The 13,436-nt window shown below is 46.8% G+C and overlaps 1 protein-coding gene across 1 annotated transcript in view; it reads left to right on the top strand.

Annotated features, from left to right (window-relative positions):
* The window catches only part of SMCHD1 (structural maintenance of chromosomes flexible hinge domain containing 1), a 2,274,803-nt gene that overhangs the window by 240,767 nt on the left and 2,020,600 nt on the right, over window positions 1–13,436 (top strand). Inside the window, exon 8 of the mRNA XM_086965602.1 lies at window positions 3,420–3,586. Within this exon, the coding sequence (XP_086821728.1) occupies window positions 3,420–3,586 (167 nt within the window). The remainder of the gene's footprint in view (window positions 1–3,419; window positions 3,587–13,436) is intronic.

Here is a 13,436-nt window from a genome sequence, read left to right as displayed (position 1 = left end):
TGTTATAAGGTAGGGTATACCTCCCACTTTGTTCCGGCTACTCCCTCTACTTCAGGGAAAGGCCGTCCCTCGGGGGCCTACTTATTTGGGTCAGCATTTCAATAGGGCTTGATGTTAGGCAGTGTGTTTCCTTGTCACCTGATTTAATGAGACTTTCTCTTAGTGGTTCCTTTAAAGGCTGGTCTTTGGAAATTTTCAACATCTATGCCAGAGGCGGCTGTAGGGACTTGTCTCTCCCATCATATTGGGGTTGGAATGAGATCTCAGCTTGTGTACTTCCAACATGTACGTTTTGGTTGCTGGTGACCTTAACTGCACGTTCGAGCCCCTTACAACAGATGATACCCTTGGGATAGCAGAGGAGGATATGAGGAGGGGCATTCCACCTTTAGCATTAGCACCCATAAGAAGATGGTCCAAACGTGCTATGCAGCTGAATGCCTTAGTACTTGAATATGGCTTAAGGGCAGCTAATGGCAGATCCAAGTCGGACCCTTATGGTTCTCATACTTTTAATAGGGTTGGCCACTCATCTAAAATAGAATATTTTCTATTGGATTATAAGCTTTGGGCTTTTATGTCCGATATGGCTGTAATTCCTTCTACAGAAAGCGATCATAATCCGCTTTCCCTGTCGCTTTTGCCCATGTTGTCGGCTCTTCCCCGTTTGCGCGAAGTTCCAGTCTTGCGAACATCTGGTGAAGTCTGTCCGGCAAACTGTGGGAGGCGTCTCAAGTGGCAGAAGGTCAGTTTGGATGAGGGAAAGGTCCAGGGAATAGGTATGATTATGTCCAAGGCTATGACTTGTCTTGCTGGTAGTACCTTTACTTACTCATCTGTTTCCTCCCTTTTTTGTAACACTATTGATGCTCTTGGTGAGCTTTTTGTGATTCGCAATAAGGATCATCCAAGGAGGTTGTGTAGAGAATCTAGAGGGTCCCATGGATGGTATTCTCAGGAATGTCGGAGGGCGAAAAGGGTCTTGATTGAAGCAGTAAGGCCTAAGAGTCCGTTGAGGATTGGGGTGGCCAGGCAGGCTTATAAAAATGCTATTAACAATGCCAATAAAAGAGTGGGATGACCAGTTTTGGTTAGGCCTGAAAGATTCTAGTGCTGGGAAGGACTCGAGGGGTTTTTGGAATTTAGTTAGGTCAAGAAATAGGCCGGTCGACTCCTTGCTAACTCGCAATATTCCGGAGGAGGTGTGGTTCAACCACTTCTTTAAACTTTACTCCTCCTCCCAGGCCGACTTCGGCGGGTTGTTTGTCCTGCCTTCAATGAGTCCGGCTGAGTTTAGTGAAATCCAATCCTATACACCAAATAAGGTGGAGAGGCTAATTTCTTCTCTTGTACCCCACAAAGCATCGGGTCCGGATGGGGCACCCGGGGATTTGTTTCGTTAAATTTGACTGAATGGGGGCTACTTATCTCTTCATTGCTCAATGCTTCCTATTGTGGTGCAGTCCTTCCTGACTCATGGATGGGTGCTGAGGTTGTTCCTATCTTTAAGAAGGGGGATAGGGACGACCCAGCTAATTATAGGCCCATAAGCCTAATTGACTCATCCCAGAAGGTCGCAGGGAAGGTGGTTCTGGGGAGAGTACTCCAGTGGATTGAGGAAAATAAAATTCTTTCAGACCTGCAGGCTGGGTTTAGGTCGGGTACTGGGACCATCGAGCAAACTTTCAGACTGATGCTCCTGTATTGGAAAGTGGTCATTTTGGGTAAAGGCAGCTTATATCTCGCCTTTATTGATTTACGGACGGCGTTCGATCTTGTCCCCTGGAGCCACTTGTGGAAGGTTCTGCTCGATTTGGGAATGCCCATTTATCTTTTATCTTTGGTGATCAAGCTCCATTCGGGGAACTTTGCCCGGTGAGGTGGGGTAAGCAGGGTGAGAAGACAGCTAAAATACCTGTAAATAGGAGTGTCCGCCAGGGATGTGTGCTCGCCCCCACTCTGTTCTCGTTGTACGTGAACAGAGTGGTGGAACATCTTCTGGAAAATCCGTCCGACTCACCATCCCTGGCGGGCAGGAGAGTTCCCACCCTACTCTTCGCCGATGACACCCTGCTCATTTCTAAGTCGCCTATGGGCTTACAAATTCTCCCCGACAGCTTTCAACTCTTTTGTGAGAAAAGGGGCCTTCAAATTAATACAGATAAAACTAAATATTTGATCCTCAATCCTCCGAAAAAGCTTGGGAAACCACCATTATTAAATCGGGTACACTTGGAAAGGGTCAAAGAATTTGATTATTTGGGCATTCGCCTGTCCGACACTATGAGGTGGTCAACACACCTTCAAAAGATGTTGCTGAGCCATAAAAGGGTGGTAGGGGCTCTTCTTAAAGAACAGCGCTCATCTTCCTTTAAACCTATAGCTCCTGTATTGGACATTTATGCAGCCAGAGGGGTTAGTGGGGCCCTGTACGGCGCTGAGCTATGGGGTTCGGAGAATGTTGACCACTTAGCACGCTCAGAATCCAAATTTTTGAAAGATTTACTTTCCCTCCCTTGCAGTACCCCAACCTTACCACTATTTTTGGATTTGGGATGTCGCCCCATCAAGGACCAGGCAAGGCTGTGCCCTCTGATTCTCTGGGCTCGCCTTTGGAGAGTCCCAGAACTTTCTAGCTATGCAGATAGTCTCAGGGAAATATCAGAACTGCCTGGATGGTCAAAGATTGGGTGGCTGCGGGATGTAAAATCACTGCTTGGGGTGTTAGGACTTTGGGAGTCATGGTATTCTAGGACTGCCCCGCCCAAATCTACCCCGAAGAGGATTTATTGGGACTGGTTGTCGGGAAAGAGAATCTCGAACACCCGATCTTTGTAGATCCTCAAGGGACTTTATCTTGGTAAAGGATGTGTTTTTTCGGGAACACTATCTCGATGTAATATTAAAATCTAGAGACAGGGCCCTGTTTATTAAATTTAGATTGGGTATTTTACCAATGAGAGAACTGACATCGACCTGGAAAATCCCTGCGCAAACCATTTCCACATGTGCCTTTTGCCCCCAGAAGACTGAGTCGGTTCCTCATTTATTTTTTGAATGTCCTGCTTATAAAGCCCCTAGAACTAGATGACTAAAGCATATTTGCAGGGGTTTGGGTACGATGCATTGTATGGTAGCCCTGAGAATTTTAAAACACAACACTAGGCCCTTATTCGTGTGTGGCATTGCCAAATTTTTAAATTGGTCCTGGGTGATCAGATCAAGACGGCTTAAATTAATTATTTCATCAGAGTTACTAATTGCGTCTGTTTTAGCTAATTTATAAATGTTATCTTTTTATGGAAATCTTAAAGAATGCACTGTTTTGAATCTTTTATATTGTATGTATTGCTTTTTAAGATTTGATTATCGAAATAAAGCACTTGACTGACTGACTGAACACATTTATTTGTATGTAGCCTGCAGATTCTGCTCATGTAACTAGTGATGAAGAGAAGTTCCTACATAATCTGATCTTTGAAGAGAGGCATAAGAAAAGCTTTACAGCAGTGGTGATTACTGGTGTAGTACAAGCTCATGTGCAGTACTTGAAGAATTACTTCACTCACTGGACGAGGCAATTAGCGTAAGTCTTGCTTTAGCAATTTATCTTTCCTAGGCTTGCGGCAAAAAGATTTAACCCTCCTACAGCAGGTTAAAAGGTACTTCACTAAAATACAAAGCTCAGAATAACTACAATGGGATGTAAAAGTGAACACAAACTTCATTATTATTTTTTCATTGTCAAAATGCACATTTCCCCAGAAATGTACATTAAAAAACTATTAAGTTAAAAAGATACATTCAGAGAAGAACAGTCAGAATGTGTTTAAGAATACATTATGTATATGTTTCAACCGAAAAGTGTAACATAAAGTAATGATCCACAGTTAGCGTCAGGACTTGTGGCAGAGCCATTCTTGATTTACAGTTTCCAGCAAACTGTTTGTAGAAAACATGTATTATACAGAAAGTGACAGTCCCTGAAACAGAAGCAGTGTTGTGGACTTACATCACACATTCGGGCATAGCGTGTCTTCTGTTTAATTTCTTTCTTTGGCTCCTTATCTTTGTCTGAGGTAGCAATGGGAAGCATATTTGGCTAAAAGTTGAGTGTAAATATTTTGGTCGTGTCAGATTTTTTTTTTTTTATATATATTTTTTTGTAAAGGATGGTGCAGGTGGTGTGAGCATTGTCCCACAACCTGATATTTGAGTGGGTAGTTATATTTTGCAGTGTATATTGCTTATAATATGTGCATACACTAAGTCTTGGTCTTTCTCACTTTCGGTGCAGAACTCCGATGTGGGTTTGTAAAGGTATGTTCCAACTGTGGCTGTTGGTCTGATCTTCTTGTACTGAGTTTCTAACATTAACCTGTAGCTGCTTTTCGTGCCTTCTGTATGTTTTTTACTTGATGTACGTCACCCGTTGTCCTATTTTTGAAAGTACTAGTGTAGTCTTCAGTGACCGGAGCTGCAGAGAGATGCTTCAACCAGGTATACAGTAATCCGTTTTTATTTGCTGTTAGAGCTAATCACCATGTCTTGCAGAGGTGAGAGAATATTCGGACAGGGATGCTAGGTGGTGGAAGCATAAATGTAGGTTAGGACCTCACTTTGGCCATTGATAACACTGTTCTTTGGTTGGTTCATAAAGCAGTTGTGGCTCAGAAACCAATTGACAAACTGCTAAAAAAACAGGTAACTCCTAAGCGCATACATGGACTTGGAGTGTTAGAGCTTCATTATTCAGCCCAGTGGTCTTTCTAAAGCAAATTATGTAGCCTTGTTCTTTGAGGAATTGGAGTCGGAGGTAAGGAATCTTTAAAAACCTCATAGAAGGGACATGACAGTGACTGGTAGTTGTGCCAAAAGGAAGAGGGATCAGTTGGATTCTGATAAGAAAAAGTGTGACTCAAACTGTGACTCAATGTGGAGCACTAGGGAATGTTGAACCTCAGTTCTGACCCCCAAAACCAAGTTTGACTCTGTGTGTGTGTGTGTGTGTAAGTGTGTGTGTGTGTGTAAGTGTAAGTGTGTGTGTGTGTGTGTGTGTGTAAGTGTGTGTGTGTGTAAGTGTGTGTGTGTGTGTAAGTGTGTGTGTGTGTGTGTGTGTGTGTGTGTGTGTGTGTAAGTGTGTGTGTGTGTGTGTGTGTGTGTGTGTAAGTGTGTAAGGCTGACTCTGTAAGTCCCTGGACTAAGAAAAAATCTTTTAAAAGCGGCCTGTCCCATGGCCTTTGTGGAGAGTACAGTGTCACAGACCCCAGGCGTTGAGTAAAAGATTGGCAAATTTGCCTGGAACCTCAAAAAGACCGTGCATCTGTGATGGAGGTCCAAGATACTCTCTTGTGTTTGCCTCAATCTTGGAAGCAGAGGTTCTTGACTTGCTAAACAAAGGAACAATAGGGGGGTGCTTAGGGGCTCACTGTACTACTGCCGTTCCTTCTTGCTGAGGTTGGCTGGTGACCTTGGACCTCAATATCTCTTTTTTACATCGCCCAGTCCTCCCCATCCGCAGACCATAGTTTAGGTTCACCATTGTCCCCAGAACCCTCAGTTCTTGGTTCTGCTCTTATTTTGACAGTGGTGCTAACAGTTTTGGATGGATCCAGAGAGGAGGTCAGGAGTCCATATATTTCTGTACTTGTGGTTCTTTTCTTTATATTGAATGGCCAATGGAGATGAACTTTTTTAAGCTTTGGTAACATAACAGAACACAAAACTGAGAAGAATAAAGACGTAATCTCTTAACCCCAGGGATGGCTGCCTAAGCAGAAGAAGAGAGGAGTATAATGTCTGTGTGAGCTGACTTACGGACTCACGTCAATGCAACAATGATCTCGTTCTTTAAGATGCTTCTAGTTGTCCCACTGTTGGAACCCCTTTCAGAAGGCCAAAGAGTACGCACAGGGTTACTGGCCCAACTGTGATGGTTGACGCCTTTTACTCCTGATGTCCCAGTGCCAAGCCTACTATGGATCCTGAGCAATTGGGCCAAGTACTCCTTCTATACTTGATTGTCAGTGGTAGCTGTGGAAGAAGCACTCAAAGGCTCTCAAGAGAGGAGGGAGATTTGTTTACCTGTTAATGAGCGAAATGGTTTGGTTTGTCTGTTGAAAACTTAAGTATGATGTAGGTAGGGAACCTGATGAATCTGTGTTTCAAAGAGGATGTCGAGATCTTTTAATACAGGTCTTTCAGAATCAGGTTAGTGTCAGTTAATCCCAGAGCAAATGCAGTAATGTACCGTGGTTACTACATTTCTGCCAGCATTCCTCTGACCTTCCTAGATTCCAGGTTTTTAGTTTAACTAAGGTTGAGGCCCCACGTTGAGACAATTTTTACTTGTTTTTTCCTGCTGTGTACAGATTTAGCAGTGGTGCGTGTTCTAAAAGTGCATCTCATATTATTCCTCTGGTTGAGCAGTCTGCAGAATTTGTTTTCAACTCTCCGTGAACCACCAGTGTTTTGTTGTTTTGGTTATCATGCACTAAGAGTTTATAAATTTCCCATAAGAATAGTTTGTTGCCTATTTTATGATGAACTATTATTCAAATTTTGTGACTTAGCTGGATACATGTGACTACTTTACCTTGTCTGTGACCAAGTGTCTAATCTGTAGATACCACATTATTTTGGTATCAAGCATATCATAGTCTTTATTTAAGTTGGTTGATTGGCCTTAACCTTATTATATCCGATGTTGAACTTGCTTCTTTGGCGCCAGGTGAGAAGTATGGGTTTATTATTGGCGTAAGTGTGAATATCAATGAAAAAAGGCCCTTCTTGACTATGAGGATTTAGTAACCGGGGAAGAGTCCAGTCCTTTGAGCTAGATTTATTTGGAAGCCAAGGAACTTTCCATATAGGAATGCCTGCTATAAGTTGGTCACTAAAGCAACAGCTTGGTATAGATTCAGTTCTTGATCACTCAAAAATTAGACCTTTTGACAAGCTGCATGTCGTAGTAAGTTTAGTGGTACTACAATAGTAGTAGTATCATACTTCAAAATGCTATTCACTTACTATGTGTGGAGGTGTATGCCCCCACCTCTCTGATCTTTTCTGTGAGGCAATCTCTACATGACTCTGCCGATAGGACCACCAGGTGGACAGTCAGCTCTTTGTGGGGTTTGATTAGGTGCTAAAAGAATGGCATTGTAGAAGAGAACCACCTCATTCTGGATCGTTCTCTGCATGAAGATCCAGTACCCATTGCAAAGAAGCAGGCTGCAGAAAGGACTCTGTGCTCACTCTGTTAGGGTCAAAGCTGTATCCAGTGCTTTGGCACGCAGAGTCAGTATCCTAGATAATTGTCAGGCAGCTATGTGGGTGTCCTTCCATACTTTCACAAAGCATTATTGTTTGGACAGTCAGGTTCGCCAAGGGACATTTTGCCCGCTTGGTCATCCACAGTCCAGCCTCTGAATAGGTATTGCTTTGGTATCTATTCAAAAGGTGAGGAATCTGTGGCTAGAAGTCTCTAACAAGTTGCTTTCCCTAGTATTGCTCCTTCTAGTGGAGACTCTTTCTAGCTGAAAGTTCCTCACCGACCGTTCCATTCTCTCAATTCTGTTCTAATAAGATCCCAAGTCTAGGATCTGCACACTACCTACTAATTTGTTTTTGGGACTCTTTCTGGGAGCACGGACGGTCTCGATAGCAACCAATGTCAGTACGATAGATATATATATATATATATATATATATATATTCACTAAAAAAACCATAGGTTTCACACCAGTTATAGTTAGCTGGAAATTTTACTGACATAAAACCATTGAAATTCCACGTTATAGTTAGTTGGACTCACTATAACTTGTGCGCCTGCAATGCACTGCTGATGACGTCACATATTACCTCACTCATGACATGGTCAGTGACATCACTCATGACATCACTGATGACACCATCCAGTGAATGTGTGTCTTTCAGTAAAATAAATATGTTTTACATATGTATTTGTAAAGGTCGCTGGAAGAATAGTTTTTTAATTTCAAATGTATTTTATTGAATATTTCAACAGGCATATATCGAGACATCTCAGCAGGTTGTACAAGCAAGAGGCATAGATAGCGGACGGGACAGACAAGCATGTCTTCCCTAGCACGAAGTAACAAAGCAAGATAAATATGCCAGAGGAACATTACGACATCATGAGTGCGAAAGATCTGCATTGCAATCATATGACATGGGAACAACAACAACAACCAAGAACTCCCGCCCCCCCCCCCCCCCCGAGCCCCCCACCCACACCAGTGTGCTCTGAAGTGTCTAGAGGTCCATCAATGTGCCGGTAAGGTTTAGTGTGGCTGTCCGGGAAGTCACCGCGGGTCTTCGGTGGCATTGGTAAGACATAGGACCCGAAGATATTTGGGGCATGTGATTTCATTGAATTCTTTGGACAGGAGGGTCAGTAAAGGAAGCCATGTTTTCCGAAAGGCATCTGTAGAGTTAGTGAGTGTGGCGTGAATGTGCTCCATCCCAAGGGTAAACCAAAGCTTATGAAGCCATCCTGTGTGTGTAGGCTTAGCTGTGGATCCCCACAGTGATATGTGCTGCGTGGCTGCTTGTATGGCAATGCCCATTTGCCGCCCCCGCAGGGACTTTAAGGGGAATGTTAGTGCGTTAGGTAGACCCAGCAGAGCATATGCAGGAAATCTCGGGATTTCAGTCCCAAAGGTGGAGTCGATATCGTCCAGGACCACCTTCCAAAAGTCTCCGAGTTCCGGGCATTCCCAAAGGAGGTGAGTCAGAGTGCCCCTTTCCCCACATCCTCTCCAACAAAGTTCGCTGCGTGCCGGGTTCCCCCTGTGTAGTCGGACTGGGGTGAGGTGCCAGTACATAGCCAATTTAACTGCTGTCTCCCTCGCCTTGCTGTTGCGTGTGGTGTGTGAAGCTCTGTAATAGACGTATCCCCATTCTTTGAATGTCAAAGCCCTACCCAGTTCAGCCTCCCAACGCTTCTGGCTTGATGTTTTAACCTGGGCATGTGGTGGTGTGAGCATTTTGTAAAGTTCAGAAATGAGGTGTTTATCCGTATCTTTAGTAAGTAGCCATTTTTCGAAGGTTGACATGGGACGGCTCACCAACGCAGCGATATCCGGGTCAGTGAGCCAGTGCCTAAGTTGAAGGTATTGGAAAAAATGAGGATTCTCTATGCTATACCCCTGTTTAATGTCCGCGAAGGGGAGAAATCCCTGCAAGTCAAAAAGGTCGCCTGCGGCACGACATGCCGTGTCTCGCCATTGTGGGAATGTGCCTGCGCATCACCTGAAGGGAAATCCGGGTTATCCAATATGGGCGTGAACGGGGAGGGAAAGGTTGTCAACCCGTGTTTGTGTGCCACCCTATCCCATATCTGTAAAATGTAAAATGTAAATGTATTTGAGCTTATATAGCGCACAGCTACCCACAAAGGGTTTCCCGGCGCTTGCTTAGGGAACCTGTCCTGGTATTCCCCTGTGAGATAACCCCGGCAGGGTATCCACAAGGTGAAAGCCAGGCATCCCGCCGCGAGGGGCCGTTGTGGAGATTAAGCAAGCTATTGCCCAGAGTCGCAGAGTGTGAACCCGAGAGTCGAGAAGGCACCGGAGCGAGAATTATCGAGTCCGTGGAATTTTTGAGCCCAAGACCCGCCGAGGCGGGGAATTGAACCCTGGTCCAGGGCCGATCTCAGCTTCCGGGTCTGCCGCCTCTAACCCCTGAGCCACACTTCTCCACAGTAGAGTCGTGCGTGTGATAGGAGACCTCAACATGTACCTCGGCCCTATGTTGTCTAGCGAGGAATGGAACCCTCCAAAGTGGCGTCCGTGCCATGGCCCTATCCTGGAAGAGCCATCTCTTCTCTGACTCGGGTCTGTACCATTCTACTAGGTATCGGAGTTGAGATGCTTGGAAATATCGCATAAGGTTTGGGACACCGAGACCGCTTTCGTCCATGCTCCTATATGCCAGTAATTTGTGGATTTGTGCCCGCTTTCCTTCCCAGACAAAGGCAAACAGGGTGTCCTGTAGAGTTTTCAGAATGCCTGCTGGGGGCATAACTGGGATCGTTTGGAACAGATATAGGATCCGCGGCAGGGTCGACATTTTCACCGCCGCTACCCTCCCCAGTAGGGAAAGAGGCTGTTTGGACCATCACGCCAGGTCCGTCCGGATCTGGGCGATATGAGAGTTATAATTAGTTGACACCGTGAGGTCCGTGGAGGGAGTTAGAGTAATCCCCAAATATGGCACTTGGGTAGCTAGCTGAAGACCACTCCTCTGACCTACGGCAGGGGCCCGCGAGCATGCATTTTTGCCCAATGGCAAAATTAAGGATTTATCAATGTTGATTCGAAACCCTGAGACGGCTCCGAATGAGGCAAGTTCCTCCATGAAGGCGGGTATTGAGTCATTAGGTTGGTCCAGGGCGGCAATGACGTCGTCCGCATATAGACTGATAGTATGGGGTTTGCGCCCGAAGTCAACACCCTTAATCCTTGGATTGTCCCGGACCTTCTGCGCTAACGGCTCTATATACATGGCAAAAAGAAGGGGGGAGAGAGGACACCCCTGTCTGGTACCGCGCTGGATTTCGAATGGTTGTGAGTGCAAACCTCCCAGGCGGACCTTAACCTGCGGGTGATGGTAACAGCTCGCTATGCGAGAGCAGAAGTGGTCACTTAGGCCAAAGCGACGTAGAACTTGTTGTAAGTAATTCCAGTTCACGCAATCAAACGCTTATTCTGCGTCGATAGCGAGCAGCGCAGAGTCCGAGGCTTGAAAATGCGACTTATCAATAAGGTGAAGTACCCTCTTAGTATTATCACTGCATTGTCGGTTGGGTACAAAGCCTGACTGATCGGGCTCCAAAATTCCAGGAAGGCACGGGCCAAGACGCGCGGCAAGAATGCCTGTAAAGAGTTTTAAGTCAAGATTCAACAGTGAAATAGGACGGAATGCAGAGCAGTGTGTGGGTTTCTTACCGGGTTTTGGCAGCACCACCACCTCCGCGGCCAACATGTCCGGAGGTATGGCGCCTACTCCCTCAAAGGAGTTAAAAAGGCGGGCGAGCACTGGGGCCAGTTGCCGACTAAAGAGTTTGTAAAAGCCCGCTGAGAATCCATCTGGCCCCGGGGATTTGAGCGGGCGCAATCGGGATATGGCCGCCAGGACCTCATCTTGGCGAATAGGGGCATCTAGAGCCTCCGCAGCGGTTTTGGAGATCGCGGTAAGAGTCGTCGTGGCTAGATAGGCCTCGATGTCCTCCGAAGAGGTCTCCTCTTCCCCATATAGTGAAGCATAATAGGAGCGAAACGCCTCGGCTACTTGGGTGTCAGTAGTGAGCACCGCCCCGTCGTCGCCCACAAGGCTATTGATCTTAGCCCATTGGGTCTTGGCTTTTAGAGCGCTGGCCAGTAAGCGGCCCGTTCTATTACCCCCGACATAAGTATGTCGAAGACGGAGAGCTGCGAATTCTGCCCTATCTGTATCTAGACTGGCTAATTGGGCCCGAGCCGCTTTCAACTGTTTCCACACGCTTGGGGCGCAAGTACGGCTGTGAACCCGCTCTAGTTCCGCGACGCACGCCGTGAGGTCGTCCCGTTTACTTTTGCGGTCCTTGGCCTCTGCCGCCGCTATGGGTATGAGTTCCCCTCGTGTAACCGATTTCAGGGCTCCCCAGAGGGCTGTCACGGAGATGTCGGGCGTGTCGTTGGTGGCCAAGTAGCTAGTGATGCACTCACTGATTCGTTTGGTGACATCAGGCCGTTGCAACAAGGTTTCGCGGAGGTGCCACGGGCCTCGGGGACGGTGGGCTGCTCGAAGTGTGAGGGAGAGTCATGGTCCGAGATGGCCGCCGGTACTATGGTGACCTCAAGATTCTTGAGGATATCCGAGGAACCTATGAAGTGGTCGAGCCTGGCATAGGTGTGATGCACATGTGAATAGAATGTGAATTGCGAGGTGTTCGGGTGTTGGGTTCTCCAGAGGTCTATTAAGTCCCTATCTTTAAGCCATTCATGGCCACTGGGAGAAAGAGCACCAGTCCCTCCATATCGGTGCCCCGATCTGTCAGCGTGTGTGTCCATAACAATGTTGAGATCTCCGCCTAGGAGTAGAGGTGCATGCGGCTTCTTAAGTGCTTCCGAAATAGCGCCTTTCAGGAATGCCTCCTGTCCTGTGTTTGGGGCATAGAGGGAGCCAATCGTAAGGGTTGTATCACCTAATTGAAATGTATGCACCAGGAGTCGACCCCTGATCTCCCCCACCTTGTTTCCCACCCTCCCCTGGAAACTTCTAGATATTAAAATTTCAACCCCTGCGGTTTTCGTTGGGAGGGAGGAGAAGAGTTGTTGTGGGAAGACTCAGGAGCGCATTCTATGCCAATCTTTCTGCAGGAGGTGAGTTTTTTGTAGTAGGCAGGTATCTGCTCCAGAGTTCTCTAAGTAGGAGATAACAGCCCTTCTCTTAATCGGGTTATTCAGCCCTTTCACGTTAAGTGTTACTATTTTAAGAGTAGTGTCTGTCATGGTGCAAAGGATATGTAGCGCAGCGCAGAGTGGACTTCCGTCACGGTACAGAACCGTGTGATAGCAGGTATTAGGCCGCGTCTTTCCCGGCAGCCTTGTAGGCCCAGTCCCGGAACCTGTACGTAGATGGATGACAAACCTCGGAGGCGGCACAGCGGAGATGTAGCCCCCTGCCCAATGATAAATCTAGTCTGGCACACTTGTCCCCACCCTTGGATCCCCCCAGCCCAACAAGCCCCCCCAAAACAACCAAGAGCCACTGCTGTTTGCATCCCTGTATATCTGAGCTAAAGTTATTGTGAGCGGAGGCTCTGCAGCTAAGCCCCCAACCCAACCCCCCCTTCCCAGCCCCAACACCCTAGAACTGCATAGTCCCAATCCCGTTGTGTCACACAGGATCGTGGTAGTGAATGTTGAAGTGGTCATCTCCGACGGCGATCTCTCCGTCCTCCCCGCCCGACCCACCCGCCACAAATGCAGTGTGTGTGCAATATGGAATCTCCTGCGTGGAAGTGTCTATTGCCCTGGGGGAGAGGTTTCTTTGGCTACCTCCGCCACCGCGGTTTCACGCTCTCGGGAGATGACAGAGGCATCCGGTTTAAGGCGGTGGGGTGAGGATCGCTTATAATTTACAGTCTGCCAGCCCCCTCTGGATGGCCCTTGCGAGTTCCTAAGCACTGGTTCAGTTTCGACATGGTCCAGACCCAGGAGTTTATAAGTGTCTTCGAGTGACCGCAGCTGATGCAGCCGTCCATTCCACTTAAATATAATCCGAAATGGGTGTCCCCATGAGTAGGGGATCTCTTTCTGCCTTAGGAAATCCGTCACTTGTTTGAATTCCTTTCTCTTCCGGAGAGTGATAGATGAGAGATCCTGGTACAGGGCGACGGGATGACCCTGAAACTGAAGGGGCTGGGA

This window comes from Lissotriton vulgaris, chromosome 4_1, assembly GCF_964263255.1.
Source record: "Lissotriton vulgaris chromosome 4_1, aLisVul1.2, whole genome shotgun sequence".
Classification (NCBI taxonomy): Eukaryota; Metazoa; Chordata; class Amphibia; order Caudata; family Salamandridae; genus Lissotriton; species Lissotriton vulgaris.
The sequence above is the reverse complement of the archived record's forward strand: the minus strand, read 5'-3'. Positions and strand labels throughout refer to the sequence as shown.